Genomic DNA, 16,875 nt, shown 5'->3' with positions numbered 1-16,875 from the left:
AAAAAGTATCAGCCCCACCTATTTATCAGCTCCTTTCTTATTTATATCTGATGATTGAAAGTTTATGGCTTTAGACTGTTGCAATCTATGCAAATTATTCTCCTCTGGTGCTTTTCTGACAAGGTAGCCAGCTTGCAAACATTACACATTCTTTCAAGGGGTCTGGAACAGTAAAACAAGCAGAAACAAACTTCAGCAGAGGACATAATACATCATCTTAGCACTACAGGCATAAATAAATCGAACAGGAAAACAAACAAAAAACTACCCTTTAATTTACATCATATCATAAATTGAAGAGTGTGCTTGTTGAAGAGAAAAGAGAACTGAAATATTCAGAGAAAAAGTCACTCTATATTATCAGGTAATTCCTCAAAACTCAGAGCAGCATTTTTATAAGAACTGTTATGTTTTTTAGAGCCTGATACATTGCAATTTGCTTGGTTTATTATTTTATTTATTATTTTGGCTCTTGCTTAAAAACAATAATCAATAAATTAAATCTTTCATTGAAATCTAGTTGTTACTAAGGCTAAATTAAAATGACTTGGAACTAAATTACTAAACCAAAAATGATGTACTCAAAAATTGTGTTTTAGTTTTTGCTGCATTAATACTGCAAATGTACATTAGAGGAGATAAAACATGAGAAAGCAGCATGGAGCAAAGTCTGTAGTTTATGTAAAGCAGAAGCAGGGAGGGGCTCTGCCTTCTGTCGTCTGCTGTTCAAGGTGAATGCAGCAAGATGCTAAGGTCAGATGCTTAAAATGATCACAGATTCATGCTGTGTTCTCTAAAGTATCAATGAACACTTAAATTAATCTACCAATTAAATATGTGTGGTTCCAACCTGCAGAACCAGGTTGTCTTCGTTTTTCTATTCCATTTGCACAACAGCATATGAATTTAATTCTTAGTCATTGTTGCTTCATATGTGGACAGTTTGATTTCATGGAGGTTTAATTTAATTGAAGTTATATTGTGTTTTTTTTACGTGTTCCCTTTATTTTTCCAGCAGTGTATATTCAAGTTTCTTCATCATTATTCAGAGCCTACAGAAGGTTTAAAAAACAAATGCATAAGCTAGACGTCTTTTTTCATATTTAACGTAGGAGGGAATTAAAAATGAATTGTTCTTTTCTTTTTTTTATTAAAGGCCAAGTTAATAAAGAAAAAAGTTATTTTCTTTGTTGGTTTAAAATTGAAAAACAAATGAGACACATATTATTTTGTCATCCAATCTGTAGTTAAATATTTCACCGAGAAGAAATGTTCATTCACTGTATCACAAGTTACAGTACAGCACACGTTTCATGGAGGAAAATGGTGATGTCCCAACGTGAACAAAAGTTGTCAACGTCTCGTTTCTTCCATCCTGGGAAAGCAGGACTCTTACATACAGCAAAACATGCTTCACGTCTAATGAACCAAATTTAGGTTTTTTATTTTAAATGGCCCTGATCACTTATATTAAAAGTAACTAATGGAAATTGCTTCTGTCATCTGATTCTTCTAATAAGCCATGTAACTTGATCCTGTTTTATAACAGGTGCAATGCTGGTGTGTGACCACAGCATGCAGATCTAATATTGCTCACAGTGGTCTTCAGTGTACTCAAGGAAATGAGTATGTATGCCCAGACACATGGAACATTTAGAAGGAAGATTGCTCATAATTTGGGATTTCTTCAAGATACTATTCAATGTTGCACTGATATTTCTGTTTTATCTTTTTCCTCTTCTACAAGCACAGCTTACATAAACATAAAGAAAATACTTAATAGCTATTGTGTTTGTGTTGCATGTATTTTATTTCTCCAAGTGGTAACACCTTAGTAAGTATAGTCTCTGGAATCTTTTTTTTTATTTTTTATAAACCACTATTCTATTTTGTATTTCATATATATTTTACTCCATTACATTGATAGAATATTGTATACTGTAAATACATCTTTCTATGTAAATGATTTCTTATTCAATATTACTGTGTTGAGAAGATTTTGTAACAGTATATGTTTTTTCCTTTGACATGCATTCCACTTTGAGTTAGGTAAATAAACAGGACATGTGGTAGGTGGGGCCTGGCTGGGCGTAGTCATGGTGCAGACCTGTCAGTGCAGGCAGCTTAATGAAACCAGACAAACCCAGTCAGGCTCTTGCGCTGCAGGAGGGCTGTGGAGGCCCACCTTCCAGAAGGTTACCAGGCAAACTACAAGCTGCTGACAAAAAAGAAGAGCAACACTTGGCCTTTTATTCTGAAAGGGGTAGGAGAGTGAGAACTCAGCCCCCTTTAAATGCAAGCAATGTTTGTTCAGCCTTTCGAAATATTTTTTTTTTGTTGTGCTAGCAAAATTCCCTGTCATCAGACATATTTTTTATTCAAAATAAGATCTCAATATACATGATTCTCTCTTTTTTGACTATGTACAGAAGTGCAAAAAAGTCAACATTTATTACCTTTATCGCCATAGTATTCCCCACCCTTACCCCTTGTTGTTTGCAGCTGGCAAAGTTAAAGGCTAGTACAGTGGATTCAGTTCCCTCGCTCGCCATGTTTACCTTCACCATGCCAACAATGCCTGTAAAAGTGATTTAATATGCAGCTTGTTTTCCAACATGGCCCAATTTCCAGGGAGAGTAGAAATAATAAAACAATAGTTACTATTCGAAATGGATAAAGTAGAAAATAAAATTTTCTCTAAACATCAACTAGACTTTTAGATAATATTTTTAAATTATAAGACTAGTTAAAAATCTAACAGCTGTTAAAATATTAGTCAGTTATTGACTGTTGTTGTCACAGTGACAACTCAGCCTGTCTGTTTCTATTCTTTCAACACTGTTAGTCATATAAAACATCTTTGCTCAAAGAACACAGAACAACTAGAGAAATTAATCAAATGCATACAGTTCAACAATATGCATAACGTAGAAAATATCAAGCTTACAATCATTATCATACTAAGTGTAACATTACATGGAATCTCAGGACGCTCTGAATGGAGGACACACAAACACACACACACACAATGTCCCTAATATAGTCATTATTATAAAGATAAATATCATCAGCAAAACTAAAAATAGGAACTAATATCTAAGTATAAAAAACAAAAGAAAAACACTCCTTTCCTAAGAAAAAAGAAAGAGTTAAGAAAACACATGCAAGAATCACAAGTGACAATCACTTAGTGCCTTGTGTGTGTTGTAATATGGCGTGAATTAGGCAGCTGCATGGTTTAAAATGGCATGTTGCATTGTGCTGACCCAATGGTACATTCTAAGGCTTTGGATGAGTAATACAATCAGTTTGAATATTCTGACACTTGTTAAACCTGACCTATCCAACAATTAAATATGCCAACACGAATCACTTAAAAACATAGAAAAAGAAAATAAAAAATGGACAAACAAGTAGTTAGATCTACTCTAAAGATCCAAACCTTCTTTGAGCTGGACATCCTTTAAAAGACACTCCCTCTAGTCTACTCATAATCAACACGTATTAACACTGACACAAAAAGACTTTGGGTGACTATCTGAAAAATGGTTTTTCGGGTATCAAACAAACACTCTTAAATATGTCAGACGATATATACAAACACTCACCACTATTACTTTTCTTTGAAAACCTGCCTTAGTTTCTGCATTACCATATACAAGAAAAACAAATCAAGTTATTTGATCAAGTACACATTCATCAGAAATTGCTTTACAGATTTTCTGTTTGGCCTTACAGCAGTTATTTCATTTATTTCTATCATTCTATCAGTGATATTTTTATCAAAGAGAGAGTCTTTGGTCTCTCATTCAAACCTACATGCAACTTAAACTGTGTTGAAAAAGTATCAATACCTTGCATTATTTAATTTTGTCACTTGTAAATCACAAACTTAAAAATATATATTCCCGGGATTTTCTTATGACACACCAACATAGAGTAACACATGAGTGTAATGTTCAATAACCCTAAAGTATGTCTTAAATTTTGAAAACTAAAAATCTGAAGTGTATATTTAGTCTTGATTGCTCTGATCTCCTTAAATGAAATCCTATTGTTTTTAAAACCCACCTGCAGGGCAAAACATGGAGTTTGGCTGAAAACAAGCATGCTTGGCATGGGGGGGATTTTTCAGCAGAAGAGAAAACCTGACTAGAGTTTATATCAAATATTGAAGTAAACTGTAAGTAAAATAATAAAGTAAACCGTAAGAAACCCTGTTAGATGCTACAACAGACCTTCAATTAAGGGAGAGTTTTGCCTTACTGTACACCTACATTTAACTTAAATTGCTACAGCACACTTATAAGGGTTAACAAAGAATAGGCTAAGGTTACAGTCTCTATGTATGCAAAGATGATACAGAGACATACAACAAATAAGTTGCAGCTCTGATTAAAGCAAAATGTGTTTTTTCTGATTGTAGTTTGACAAAATGTGAAACGGAGTATGAATATTTTGACAACAGACTACCCATATTGGCACAGACAAATAGATCTCTGTAGATACAACTGTTGTATCTATAAACATCTGACATAAGCCAGCTATAAAATAATATAGTAAAAAAACATTTTTCAATCAGTAGAATATTTAAGTAACTGAATCAAATAATCTGGAGTGTTATATAGAAATCATATGAAATGATTATGACATGCTGTCCCGAAACAATCTAAACATTTATGCATGTTTTAAAGGGAATTGTTAAGTTAAAATTTTTTGTAACACTGAACGAATACAGCTTCTAATTATTTTGAGATGTATGGCACTTTACAGGGATCCCTGTGGGATAAAAGACATGTGCTTAAGAGACAAAAAAGTAAGTTACAAAGGTTTAAAAGACATCTCACAGACATTCAGTTGTCTTTTAGCCTCTAACTCTGACTTTTCTTGGGTAAATTTCCTCATAACAGCTGGAAAAATAGAGCCAGAAAAAAATAACATTATGCATGCATATGTGGTTCAGTCAGATTATCTGTTCCTTTACCTTAAATTAAATGCAAGGTGCACCTCGGTGTAAACAAATGAACACATTAGAATTCAGAGACCAACAATCAATGAATAAACAGATAACATAAGTCTTTATTCTTGGTCAGCGGATGTACCTATTCAGTCCTGATGACACCTCCACAAGTTAACCTTATGTTGACATTCAAAATGTGTCTGGTGAATAAAGGTTAGTTGCCTCTGCAAACATGAGGCACGCATTTAAATGCAAATGATGCTCTTTTATCAGTTGTTGTGTGACCGTGGTGAACTTCACATGAGAACCTTTCTAATAAACTGTTCCTTCTATGTTGACATGCAGATTTACTCCAAACCAATCCAGCTCTTGTTGTATGAAGGTTCACCTTTAATCTTAGACTTCAGACCAGCTCACTCCATCTCCAGATCCATCTACACAGATTCACAAAAATACAGCAGATTAGAAACTGTCACTATTATTATTAATGTTTATTCATTAATTAAATCAATTTTATATGAGGGGCTTCATATATAGATTGAGTTTGCACACAGAAAGCTTAAAGTGTAATGTTAAAACCTAAAAAAAATATTGGGATGTATAAAAATTAATATGTGAAAGATTGCAGGAATCTGTGCATATTTTTGACCTATAATGAGGATTTATGGCAGCAACGAAAGTTTTTTCAATTGACAGGTATAAAACCCCTAAAATATAACTAATCAAATTTTAAATGGACATGCATAACTTTACAAATGTCTTTTTATTAGACCCTCTACTAATAAAACATTTGATGATTAGACAGACACTTCATTAGTGTTATGTGCTTCGGGCACATTATGATTTTTGTCTACTTCTTTTCTTTGTTTTCTTACAGACTTTAGTTGAAGGATCTTTTGTTAATATATTTTGGGATTCTTTTAGCGAGTTAATTACGTTAATTTGTGGTGCTGTCGTCCGCCTATAAATAGGCTGGCTTTCAGCATGTTGGGGCGTTCCTTTCCAACTTCGTTTGGACGCCGCTTTCCACCTGCTTCCATTTGTTCCATCGTGCGCGGTGCGCACTTGTCTTGTCGCTGCGGCCTGCAGCGGACGTTCCAGCCTGCCATGCGGTATTTTTGTTAACCGATTCTTACCTTCTTTTCTTGTGGTTTTTGGCCTGGCGGGACCGGTTGTCCTGTTTTCGATTTTTCTTTTGCTTAGGTTATTTTTGGCCTTTAGTCCGGTACCAGTAGGGGCTTCGACGGCCCTGTATAGGGTTGGCCCCCTGCTGTACCGTTTTATTCTGTTTGATCGGCCTGCCAGGTCCAACTTTCTGTTGTTACTTTGGGTTTCTATTTTTACTTTTTGGGGCACAGGATTTGAGGGCCTTTAACCTTTTTCTCTTCGCAGAAAATCTGAAGAAGCCGAACCAAGAAAAACTAAATCGGAGAGAATTGATAAATAAAATAATTTTTTTTTGAACCCTCATCTTTTGTCTCGTGTCCTCAAATATGTTGTGCCCTTGGTGGACGTAACAATTAGTTCATCACCCATAAGTATAAGCGTGTAGCCAAATTTCCATGAATCTACCTCAGGTCAGAAGGTCCCACGCTCTTTTTGTAGATGTGATATCAAGCGCATTCCTGTTAAATGGATCAAATCTAGCAAACAATTGAAGTGCTATATTCAAGAAGGAGCAGAAGAGTGCTGCAATTCTGTGTTTTGACCACAGGTGGTTTTATCATTAAAAAACTCTGTCATGCCTCTTTAAAATTGGCAGATAAAACTAGGCCACATTTAGTCCCGTACATACAACACCGTAAAACACCTAACAATATGGGGACAGTCCCCTGGACTGGCAGACTGCAGTAGTGGTTCCCTTTCATAACAAAGGGGACCGGAAAGGTGTGTTCCAGCTACAGAGGATCAATCTTCTCAGCCTCCTCGGAAAGGCCTTTTATAACGGCCATACGGTCGCTGGCATAAAGTCAGACCTGTTCCCGGTGTGCGTTGGACTCTGGCGGGGCTCCAGTCTCCCCATTTCTGTTTATAACTTTTATAGACAGGCAATGGGAACAGCCATGGCCTGGAGGGAGTATGTTTTATGGAAATTATTCTGGGCTTTGCATGTTTTGTAGCATATCAGGTTTAGCAGAAACTGAAAGGAATGGATACAGATGAATCCAGCTATTTAGAGCTTAATCTGCTTTGAATCTGACCATGGCTCATTTTTGTTTGGGAGGGGTAGGATGGAGGGGTTGATCAGCACAGAAAAAATTCTTAAGTTTTGTATTTTAATTTTCTTATATTTATGAAATGAAATGTTGTTCGCAGCAGTTTGAGATATCTATGTGAAATGCATAAAACATATTTAGTATTATCAATGTTAATACTTAAATAATTTTCATTTTTACTTTCAACCTCATGACTTAGTATCTCATCTTTCTTTTAAGGCCATTTTAAAACTGACGGTATCTAATTCAATCCATACACATTTTAATGGGGTAAAAGTACATGTGAACCTGGGACCAGTTCCAAACAAGCTGGGTGCATAAAAAGGAAGCGTGCTCTGAGAAGATGTGTGTGTGCGCGGTTTTATACATCTGAATTAATGTATGCAACATAAGTTTTGAAATCCAAGGCTACCTCTAACTTTTTGTATTAAAGCTGATTTGTTCAATTACATATAGTATATCAGGTAGTGAGGGCAGAGAAAGCCAAGCACATAGATTATGGTGAGTGAGCAAGGAGCAGGCTGAGCACAAGTGCAGAAAGTGAGCTTAGCACAAGGACAGCTGGAGGAGCTTAGTTTGTTAGAGTTTAGAACGCACCAGACCTCTATTGCATGAGCGTGTGTGAGATTGGTAACTGTCTGTTGAAGTTTGTGGCACAAAAAGAACAACATTGTAGGAGGCAGTAATACGTACTGCCCCTAAAGCTTATGTAGTACCAGACTGTCTTGGTTTACTTGTACCTCTGCTTTCCACCAGCAAAGCAATATATCAAACTTAAAACAGATTGTTGGCACATTTTTGTATCTATCTATGAAGTTTAGAATAAAGTTGCAAACATGCATGCAAAAAGTTCTGCGGCCACAAAAGAGGAATTAGTACAATGACAAACAGTGGAGAGTAGGTTTTTGTCCATGTGGACATATATGGACAGTCAGAATTAACCTTAGTAGTATAATATCATAATCTCACATGCTGCCAACAACTTACTTAAAAACCTTCATTATTCTTAATAATTGACCAGCTTTTTTTATTTTGGGGTATTTAATTATTTTGGTCACTTTTTTGGTGAATATAAATTTAAATGTATGTCTGTTTGATGCTTAAGTAGGAAGAAGTACATACTGTATGACTGAGACTCCTACATCTGGGTCACATACTTGTGACTATTCAGATGATCTGCAGATATTATTGGAATCTGACAGAGAGGAGAGAAGAGAAGTAATGAAAAAATAACCAAAACAGGGATAAATAAACAAGAGGATCAAATAAAACAAGGACAATTCACTTTTAAAAATGTAAAAGATGTGCTCAGAGATTGTGTACTTAATCACAGTCGGAATAATTGGCAAAAGATTAGAAACTACCCTTGTTTATTGTTCATGCATTATAAAGAGGCATATCAGAGTCATAATACAAAGGACAGACAAGCCTGAGCTGAGTTACCCAGACATGAAAGAGAGCAAGAGGAGACAGGAGAGGAGCAAACCTGATTGGCTGTTGCTGTTGCAAAGGGAACACTTGTGGCAGATGTGGCGGCTGCAGACACAGTGGCTGAAGAAGCACCGTGCATCATGGGTACTTGGGGGGGAAAGATCACACAAACAGTTGAAACAGCGAAGATTTAGCCCTATTCAAAATTTGCACCATTTGCATGTCTATTTAGGGACTGCTTATAAATATGAGAGAAGTATTGTGTTTCTTTAAAATGCTGCAAGTTTGAATTCTTAAATATGCAATATGATATTTTTTCATTAGAGTAAGTGCAGCGAATGTAAGTTCTCCCAGGCTTACCTAAAAGCAACAGTCTTTCTTGCGGAATTAGTAACTTAAATAAGAGGACTCAAAGTTGTTCAGGCTCAGTGAGTAGTTTAAATTGACTTTGGAAGAAGGGGATACTCATAAAAGCTGTATAAAAGGATATTGCATTTTCTACCTTGGCCTTGCTTATTCATTTGAGCTTTGAGTTGTAATAGTACATGCTACATAGATTTATAAATCACAAATTTGAGATAATGTTATTATGGTGATTGTTAATGTACTAACATACAAGGCAAGATATTACCTCTACTTCTTCTATGAATACTTACAGATCAGGCTCTGTAGGAATGAACATAGACATTTTAATTTTGTAATTTATTTATTTATTTTTTTTTGAAAGGGGAATCAACATCTAATGAAATAATTATCAGCCGTTGATTGTTTTACATAAAGTAGAGATTGCAAAATGTCTATAAACTTTGGATTGGTGCAAGTACTAGGTGCTCCTAAACACTTGTGATCTGTCATAACTTTTTTAATATTGTTAGTTACAGTAAGCAATACCTCAATCTGCCCTGCGTTCTTGAACAAGTGGAAGCTAAACCTCCAAATTTAAAAAGAGTCTTAGCTAGCACTTAAAATGGTTGTTGCAAAAAGGGATTCAAATTGTGGGAAATATTTTAGTTTCTTTAGTTAAAAATTAAAATTCTCCCATATTAAATAAAATTTACAAACTGATACTAAAATGTGCCTAAGAAGTTAGCGAACTGAAAAGGAGAATATAATAAAGAAGGGACATTTCAACTGCAACAAGCATTAGGGGATTTGCAGTTAAAAAGGGTGGACATTTCTTTTTTTAAAGATGTACTGAATATTACCATAAAGCATTTTATGTTTGTTGAACCTGCCAACAAAAAGACTATAACTTAATTTTGAGTTTTGCAAAGCAAAGAAAGTGCTCAAATAAAAAAGTGAGTATGTGAGAGAAGAGACCATAATGGATTCAAACAAAATCAGTAAGGAAAGCTGGCACCTACCAACACTTGTTGCAGGTGTCATGCACAATATCGAGCCTGCCCATCATGCATTGCAACAGAGATTGGAGTAAATGTGGGGGACACATCAAAAAAGTGTTTTAGAATCAGACAATATGGAACTTGACCTGGATGTGAATTAATGATTCTAAGATTAGGTTAAACTGTTGTGCAAACTTTAATTGCTTCAGCCACAATACTGATTGTGAAGATTATTAACATACAAGGTAACCTAAATTCAGTGTTTAACTGCTCCATTGAAATAAAGTTAAATATTAGCGGTGGCCTCATTTTAAAATCTACCCCACAGCAACTGTTTGTGACATGAAACATTTGAATGACCTGCTTTCTGAATCCCCTAAGTGGTTTGTAGTGACTTGACAGCCCAATGGAGTGAGACATATGAGGAACTGCTGGAAATCAATGGCAAGCTATTCTTAGATTGTCAGATGAGAATACTGGCCACATTGTAAGATGACACTGCAATGCCTAAAAAGTGCACTTCAAATAAGCTGTTCACGTATGTGTCCATTATAATACTAGATATATGCGTTAACAAGAGAAGTAATCCTCATTATATTAGCAGAGGATGTATCATCTAAATTAAACCATAAAATCCTGTCAGTCAAATCTATAATCTACACAGATTCTCAGAAGCCAATAATTGATTATTTATTCTACCACCAAACCTTAATTCTTGCAGTCCCGACACAGTTTCTTACAAAGATATCCATACCCCTTGAGCTTATTCAAATTTTGTCACACTGAAACTGATCTTTCTTTAACTACAATTTTAAAAAGAAAAAGGATTCCACAACAAAAAACAACCATTATTTAGTAAAATTTATGAAAATCTGTAAAGTTTGCATTCCTTTTGTCTTCTTCTATTTTTACACGGATATCCCAAGGAATAATTCCCAAATAGTGTCTGTATTTGATCTTGCTATTGTATCTATATGACCATTGACAGGACAGAGTGTGGTAATATGCCAAAAGACTCATGGTAACCTTGAAGGAAAATCTAATCCATAGCTCTGGTGGGGAAATATGTTGACAGCAAAGTTATTATGGGTGCAATCAACAAATTTGATCTACAGTATATAATAACGTATCAAGAAGAAAGCCAACGTTAAAAGAAAGCCATAGGGAGGCTCATTTTGACCTATGCTATGTGTGATAGATAATTAAACTGTACACCTCTCTGAACACACCGTCCATCCAGTAAATTAAGATGGGGTAGCAGCATCAAGGAAAAAAAAAAGGTTTGCCTTTAGCAGAACATTGACCCTAAATATACAGTCAGAGCAGCAATAAAAAGGTTCCTTCTAGTCATGACTTGAGTCTAACTGGTAATCTATCCCAAAACTTAAAAAAAACACGGTCCTTCTTTAAAAAATCTGATGAGCTTACGCTATATGCAAAGAAAATTTGGCAAAAATGTTGGTCTAGATGTGCAAAGTTGATTAAGTCTTACACCAAAAGACTTGCTGGTATATTGCAGCAAATGATAGTATTGAATGGAAAAATTACACCGCTCATTTCATTTTCTTGTTTGTAAAATTCTGGTATGATTTCTATTCCAATCCACAATAAAAAAAAAAACAAAAAAAATAAAAAAAAGCTTTTTTTTTTGTCTTTTACATATAGTAAAAAGTCAAAAATGCCATTGAATTGACTAAATGTGAAAAGGCTCAAGGGGTATGCACATTTAAATAAAAGCAATGTATAAAGTAAAGTTCATGCAAGGTTATTAATCAAGTCACTAACACATAAAAACACACATTCAGCCAATCTATGGTGATGCCAAAACAGAAAATGTGATTAAGCAGCCTGTATGATTACAACATCTGTATATTATAAAGGAACCAAGGTCTTACCTGACGGTATGAAGGCAGCCTGCTGCTGAAACTGCATGTTGGCCAGGGCCTGTTGATACTGGAAAACGCCAGCATTGAACATAGTGTTGGCACCGTTGGCTTTTTCAAGTGCAGGTCTCTTTGGTAAAGGAGGCAAGACAGGAGGGAGCCCCTGATGAGGGGGGACAACGGCAAAAGAAAATAATGGTAAAGAAAGAAAACAAAGAATGGTGACAGTGATAGATAAGAGAAAACAAAAGAGAGAACTCCATTAGAAGTTTAAACTTCCTTTTCAACAGAGCTCTTAAAAGTAAAATAAATAAGCAGTGTCCAACAATAAAAGGATCTGAGCAGCACAAAATGTAAAGATATTCAGCTAGATCTACAAAACAGTCAATATACAAACTTATGATTAATGCTAAATAATCCTAACAGTTAATTTTAAGGATAATATAAAGCAGTTTCAGTATTTTTTTATAAACTCAATTATACTATTAGATACAGTTGTTGTCATTAGTTAGTAAAAAGATAGATCTTTAGAAAAAGTTGAAATGAAGGTTTCATGGTAATATTAATTGACATGTTAATACTGTTATGACTTCTTTTCAACATTTACTCATGCGAAAGGAAAACTAATGTCAACGTGCAATAACTACTAAGATATGAATACATTCCACAACTGTAACAAAAGATTCACCAAAAGGTGATGAACTGATACTGCAGTATGTCAACAAAAGATTGTGATGTTCTGAAACAATTACATAATTTGGAAAGTTTTCAGGTGCTGAAATTTATCAGTTCGTCACCCCTCAGTGTTCCCACAATTTCATTACTTAATCACCAATTGTATATACGTATGTTTAAAACTGTGGCTACATGCCAAGCTAAAAGTTGAAAAGTTATAGTACCAGATCAAAAGTTGCATCGAGGGGCCGCTTCAGTGATTTGACAGGCGACTGAGTCTTAATTAGCAGGCAGCGAGCACATGGTGTGGCAATGGGCCAATGGGATTCAAGCACAATAACATAAACCAGCAAGCGGAGGTGCATCATGGGAGGCAGCGGTACAGTGTGGGTTGTAAACACAAAGAAATGAAAAAAAAAAACAAACAAGGAAAAAAAAAATCATTGGAATGCAATATACACCACACAAGACTATAGCATGCACATACTGTAGGGTTACTGAATTAACAAAGGCCCATTTACTGTTAGAAGAAAGCTGATGCTCACAATTTCAAACTACTGTTAGCAAGGTGTTCTGCTTCAGAAGTGAGGATTTTATTTGATTAATGAATGGATAAACAAGACAATCAATACATATAAATGTAGTTTTAATCAGAACATATTTCAATGTTAATATTTTAAGTTCACTGGCTTCAGTATTAGGCTTAGAAACTAGTGTGGAAAATGCCTGGTGGTGTATTTAATTCTACTGAACAGTAAACCAAATCATTCATTCTGCCCTTATGTGTTTTTACTTTTACCCCCCCCCCCCCCCCCCAAACAGCCTAAGCTGCACGAGCTTTATATTAAACAAAACAGTCCATCACAGGTCACTATTAGGTTAATTCAAACAATAATTCATTAATGCAGCCTTTTTTCTGCATTAAAATGTTTTGGTGTAAGATATTTCTGTTTTCTTCTTAATTATTTCTTTAGAGTAAATAACTAAAGCTGATAGGCATGGCAATGGATTATGAGTCTGATCGGTTTTTATTTCCTTGCAACATATTTTCTGTTAAGACACACATATATTGCTGAAGCTTGAAATGTGCAATCCCATATGTCACCCCCTGCTCCCTCTGCTGCGCTGACAGTCAGGTCTGAGCAGTTACACCTGCAGGAGCTCCAATTTGCAGGAGCTGCTGCACCTGGGAGGAGAATTATTTATTCCTGGCTTCCCCAATGGGTAACCACCAGATTCTTACCAGTAATTTGTATGAGTAGACCACCCATAAATACTTGTTTTAACCTGAACTCGACCTGTCTTGTTCCTGTTTTTCTCTCTCCTACCCTGTCCCTGTCTGATACTCGTATTGGCCTCTGATCTCTGGACAATGGAGTCTTGCCCCATGACCAAGTCTGTTTGCCAGTAGCCATCTAAACAGTTCCATCAATTGTGTATGACCCATTCCTGGACCTCTGATCTGCATCTGTCCCTTTGGAAGCTTCTGCCTGGTTAGTGTGTTTCCTGTTAAAGATTCTCTTGCCTCGATCCTGGATTCCCCACTAGTCGACTCCTTCTGGAAAACATCTGCCTCTTGGACTGCTTCTCTGTGCATGATCCTCAGAATGACTGCAACTCTGTCTCAATATTTTCACTACATTCTGCCAGAGGTGAGAGATGTGCAGTCAACAAGTCATGTGCTTGTTCTGCCCAGCCACTGAAATAGCTGAGTTCATTCTGCACAGTGAATTGAATTGTGCAGATTCGACTCACCTGGTTCAGTGGCTGAGTAGAACAAATACATGTCATAAAGATGACTTGTGGACTCCACATCTTCCACCTCTGCATGCTACGTACGCCCCTCCATCAAGTGTCACCCGGTGGAAGTGCACCCAAGGGTTCGGGATCCAAAACATGCAAACATAGCCACTGGGATCAATTAACAGAGCCAGGACAAGCTCCAGGCTTCTGAGAAGGATAGTACCTTTCAGTGCATCTTCAACACCATTGACTAGTTCCCTGCCACTAATCATGTTCTCCTCATTACAGTTATTCCAATTCCAGTTAGGTTTCCATTTCTGCAGCACCAATTTAACTGTGATAACACTTCTTAAGATGAATTTGGGGTCTTCAGATATGTGTTTATATATAAAAAGCATATATTAAACTGTCATAATAATTTATTGCCTGTAAGATGTCATGATTATGACAGAAATATATTAAAAGTGTGTAAGAAAATTAAAATATCAAATGTTTTCAGACCAGTAAACAGCTATCCTGTTTTTCTCTTCAGCTCAGAGGGATTGCTTCCGACTGCATCTCTGGTGAAGGAGCAGCTGAACAAGAGCAGTGCAATACTTGTAGTCCATGTGTAGGACTGTTGCTCTTGATATGCTATTTCCAGCATCAGCCCACTACTAATGAAGCTTCCCTAAATCTTTATATGGATTTTACTTGACAACCCGCCTAAGTCTCTGCTTCTTCCTGAAGGCAGTGTATGTTTTCAACTAATCAAATTTTCTTTTGTTCAATTTTCTTTGACTGTGCTTGGAAAAAAAAAAAGCAGAATTTGAATCACGAGTTTCTTAGCAGTATTTTGTCGCTGACCCTACCTGTGGGGGGTGTCAATGGCTTCTAGACATTGGTCAAGTAAGTAGCCTTCCCTCAGATTGTAAAGGTCATATTGCCATTATACAACATTTATACATTGAAATGATGTTAATTTTGGTTTGGATTGGGTTAAATTCAAAAGTTTTCAATTTTAGGTTTGCATTATATGTAAGCCATAATAATCCAAATTACAAGATATAAATGTTTGGAAAACTTACAAAATTATCTCTGCTTAAAATACATGAATGGACAAATCTAAGTATAAAAGTCTGATTTTGGTGATGCTAATCCTCTTCTACGGACACCTGGGCAATGTCATCTCCAGCACTTGGCTAAGCAAAACGTTGCATCCCTGGAGATTGTGATCACTGCATTGCACAACACATTAAACTGAACAGCGGCATCCACAGAGTTGTCCTCTCAGCAAAAATTTAGCACAAGTTGACTATTGACTATGAACAGCGAAATACACAGCTAATGAAGCAGCAAAACAACGGCGAGCAAAAAAGGAGCAAAAGGCTCAGTCATATACTAACACATTCATATAAGCTCACACACACCATGTACATCTGATTGCATAATTAGTTACAGTTTTACAGTTACAGTTTTTACAGTTTTAGTCAATGTACTGAGGATAGAAAAATATTTTCATATATTATAGGTAACATAATCTGTAGGATGTGTATGTTTTTATGCTCCAATTTTATACATTTTTCAAGGCAAATGAAAAATACTTATTTTGGAATAACAATCTGAACATTTAAAAAAAAGGATATATGGTAATAGAACTGTTTTAGATGTTTACTTGCTTTAGCAAATGTAAATATTGGACAGATAGATACATACCAAGGCTGCAGCCGCCGCAGCCTGGTTGACTTGATGTTGAGCGGCTTTAATTTTGGCCTGCAGGTGAGCTGGAGGGTGAAAGTACTTGCACTTCTCCCTCGTGCAGCGGCCCTTTATGTAGTCCATGCACACGGTGACTGTGTTGTCATTGGTGTCAATCATAGTACTATCTGCCGGATGTGCAAAGCGACAGTCGTTCTCCCCTCGTGCACAGTTACCTCGCTGGTATTCCCGGCATACCTAGGTTAGAAATATACAGTAAGCATGTTGAAACCTCCGTCCATATATGAAAATACACATCAAAGAAAATTATAAAGTTGCCAAAAGATTGATTGACTTTGACTTTTTTCTGTTGTTCTTATATCATAATTGCTAACTACAGAGTATTTTATTTGCAGTGACAGGAAAAAATGTTCACAGTTTTTTACAATAAAAAATCTGAACAACTATAAATATTTGTCCCACTTAAGTCAAGGTCTAGTAGAGCCTCCTCTCAGCTACAATACAAGCAGCAAGTCTGTAGTGGTATGTCTCCTTTAGCATTGTAGTCTAACAATCTGATTTAAGTGTGGATTTTAAAGGGTTTTTGTAAAATATTGCTATGGTTTCATCTAAACAATTTAATCAAACCTCTGCCTGTATGTTCACAGTTTTGTCCTCCTCAAGTCTTTTGCAACCTCATACAGGTTGTCTTCAGGAATTTTCCAATATTTAACTCCAACATCTTTCAATTAACTTTGATCAGCTTCCCATGAATTCATTAAATATAACATATTTTGCATGTAGAGGAGAGAGAAACATTTTAATCTCCTTTTAATGGAGGACTATTTGCCACATATTTACTGTGTGCTCTACAGGCTTTTTTCTCCTTTTTTTGCAAACTGCCTATTTTAATCTCTTCTTTTTCTCTTTGTATTTGTTTCCTAAAG

General features: G+C 35.9%; 1 protein-coding gene across 6 annotated transcripts in view; it reads right to left on the bottom strand.

Annotated features, from left to right (window-relative positions):
- Positions 1 to 1,806: 1,806 nt before the first annotated feature.
- Positions 1,807 to 16,875, bottom strand: part of LOC119791878 (muscleblind-like protein 1) — a 62,462-nt gene continuing 47,393 nt past the window's right edge. Inside the window, exons 4-10 of one of the 6 annotated variants that reach the window (XM_038298233.1) lie at positions 15,947 to 16,186; positions 12,733 to 12,786; positions 11,846 to 11,996; positions 9,972 to 10,007; positions 8,663 to 8,754; positions 8,299 to 8,371; positions 1,807 to 5,394 (exon numbers count right to left, since the gene is read on the bottom strand). In XM_038298233.1, the coding sequence (XP_038154161.1) occupies positions 8,315 to 8,371; positions 8,663 to 8,754; positions 9,972 to 10,007; positions 11,846 to 11,996; positions 12,733 to 12,786; positions 15,947 to 16,186 (630 nt within the window). In that variant the 3' untranslated portion in view covers positions 1,807 to 5,394; positions 8,299 to 8,314. The remainder of the gene's footprint in view (positions 5,395 to 8,298; positions 8,372 to 8,662; positions 8,755 to 9,971; positions 10,008 to 11,845; positions 11,997 to 12,732; positions 12,787 to 15,946; positions 16,187 to 16,875) is intronic. The other 5 variants (XM_038298234.1, XM_038298235.1, XM_038298236.1 and 2 more) reach the window with 5 other exon arrangements.

Source organism: Cyprinodon tularosa, unplaced genomic scaffold, assembly GCF_016077235.1.
Source record: "Cyprinodon tularosa strain WSP-4 unplaced genomic scaffold, ASM1607723v1 ctg403, whole genome shotgun sequence".
Classification (NCBI taxonomy): Eukaryota; Metazoa; Chordata; class Actinopteri; order Cyprinodontiformes; family Cyprinodontidae; genus Cyprinodon; species Cyprinodon tularosa.
Note: the sequence above shows the minus strand (reverse complement) of the source record. Positions and strands in the feature narration are given on the sequence as shown.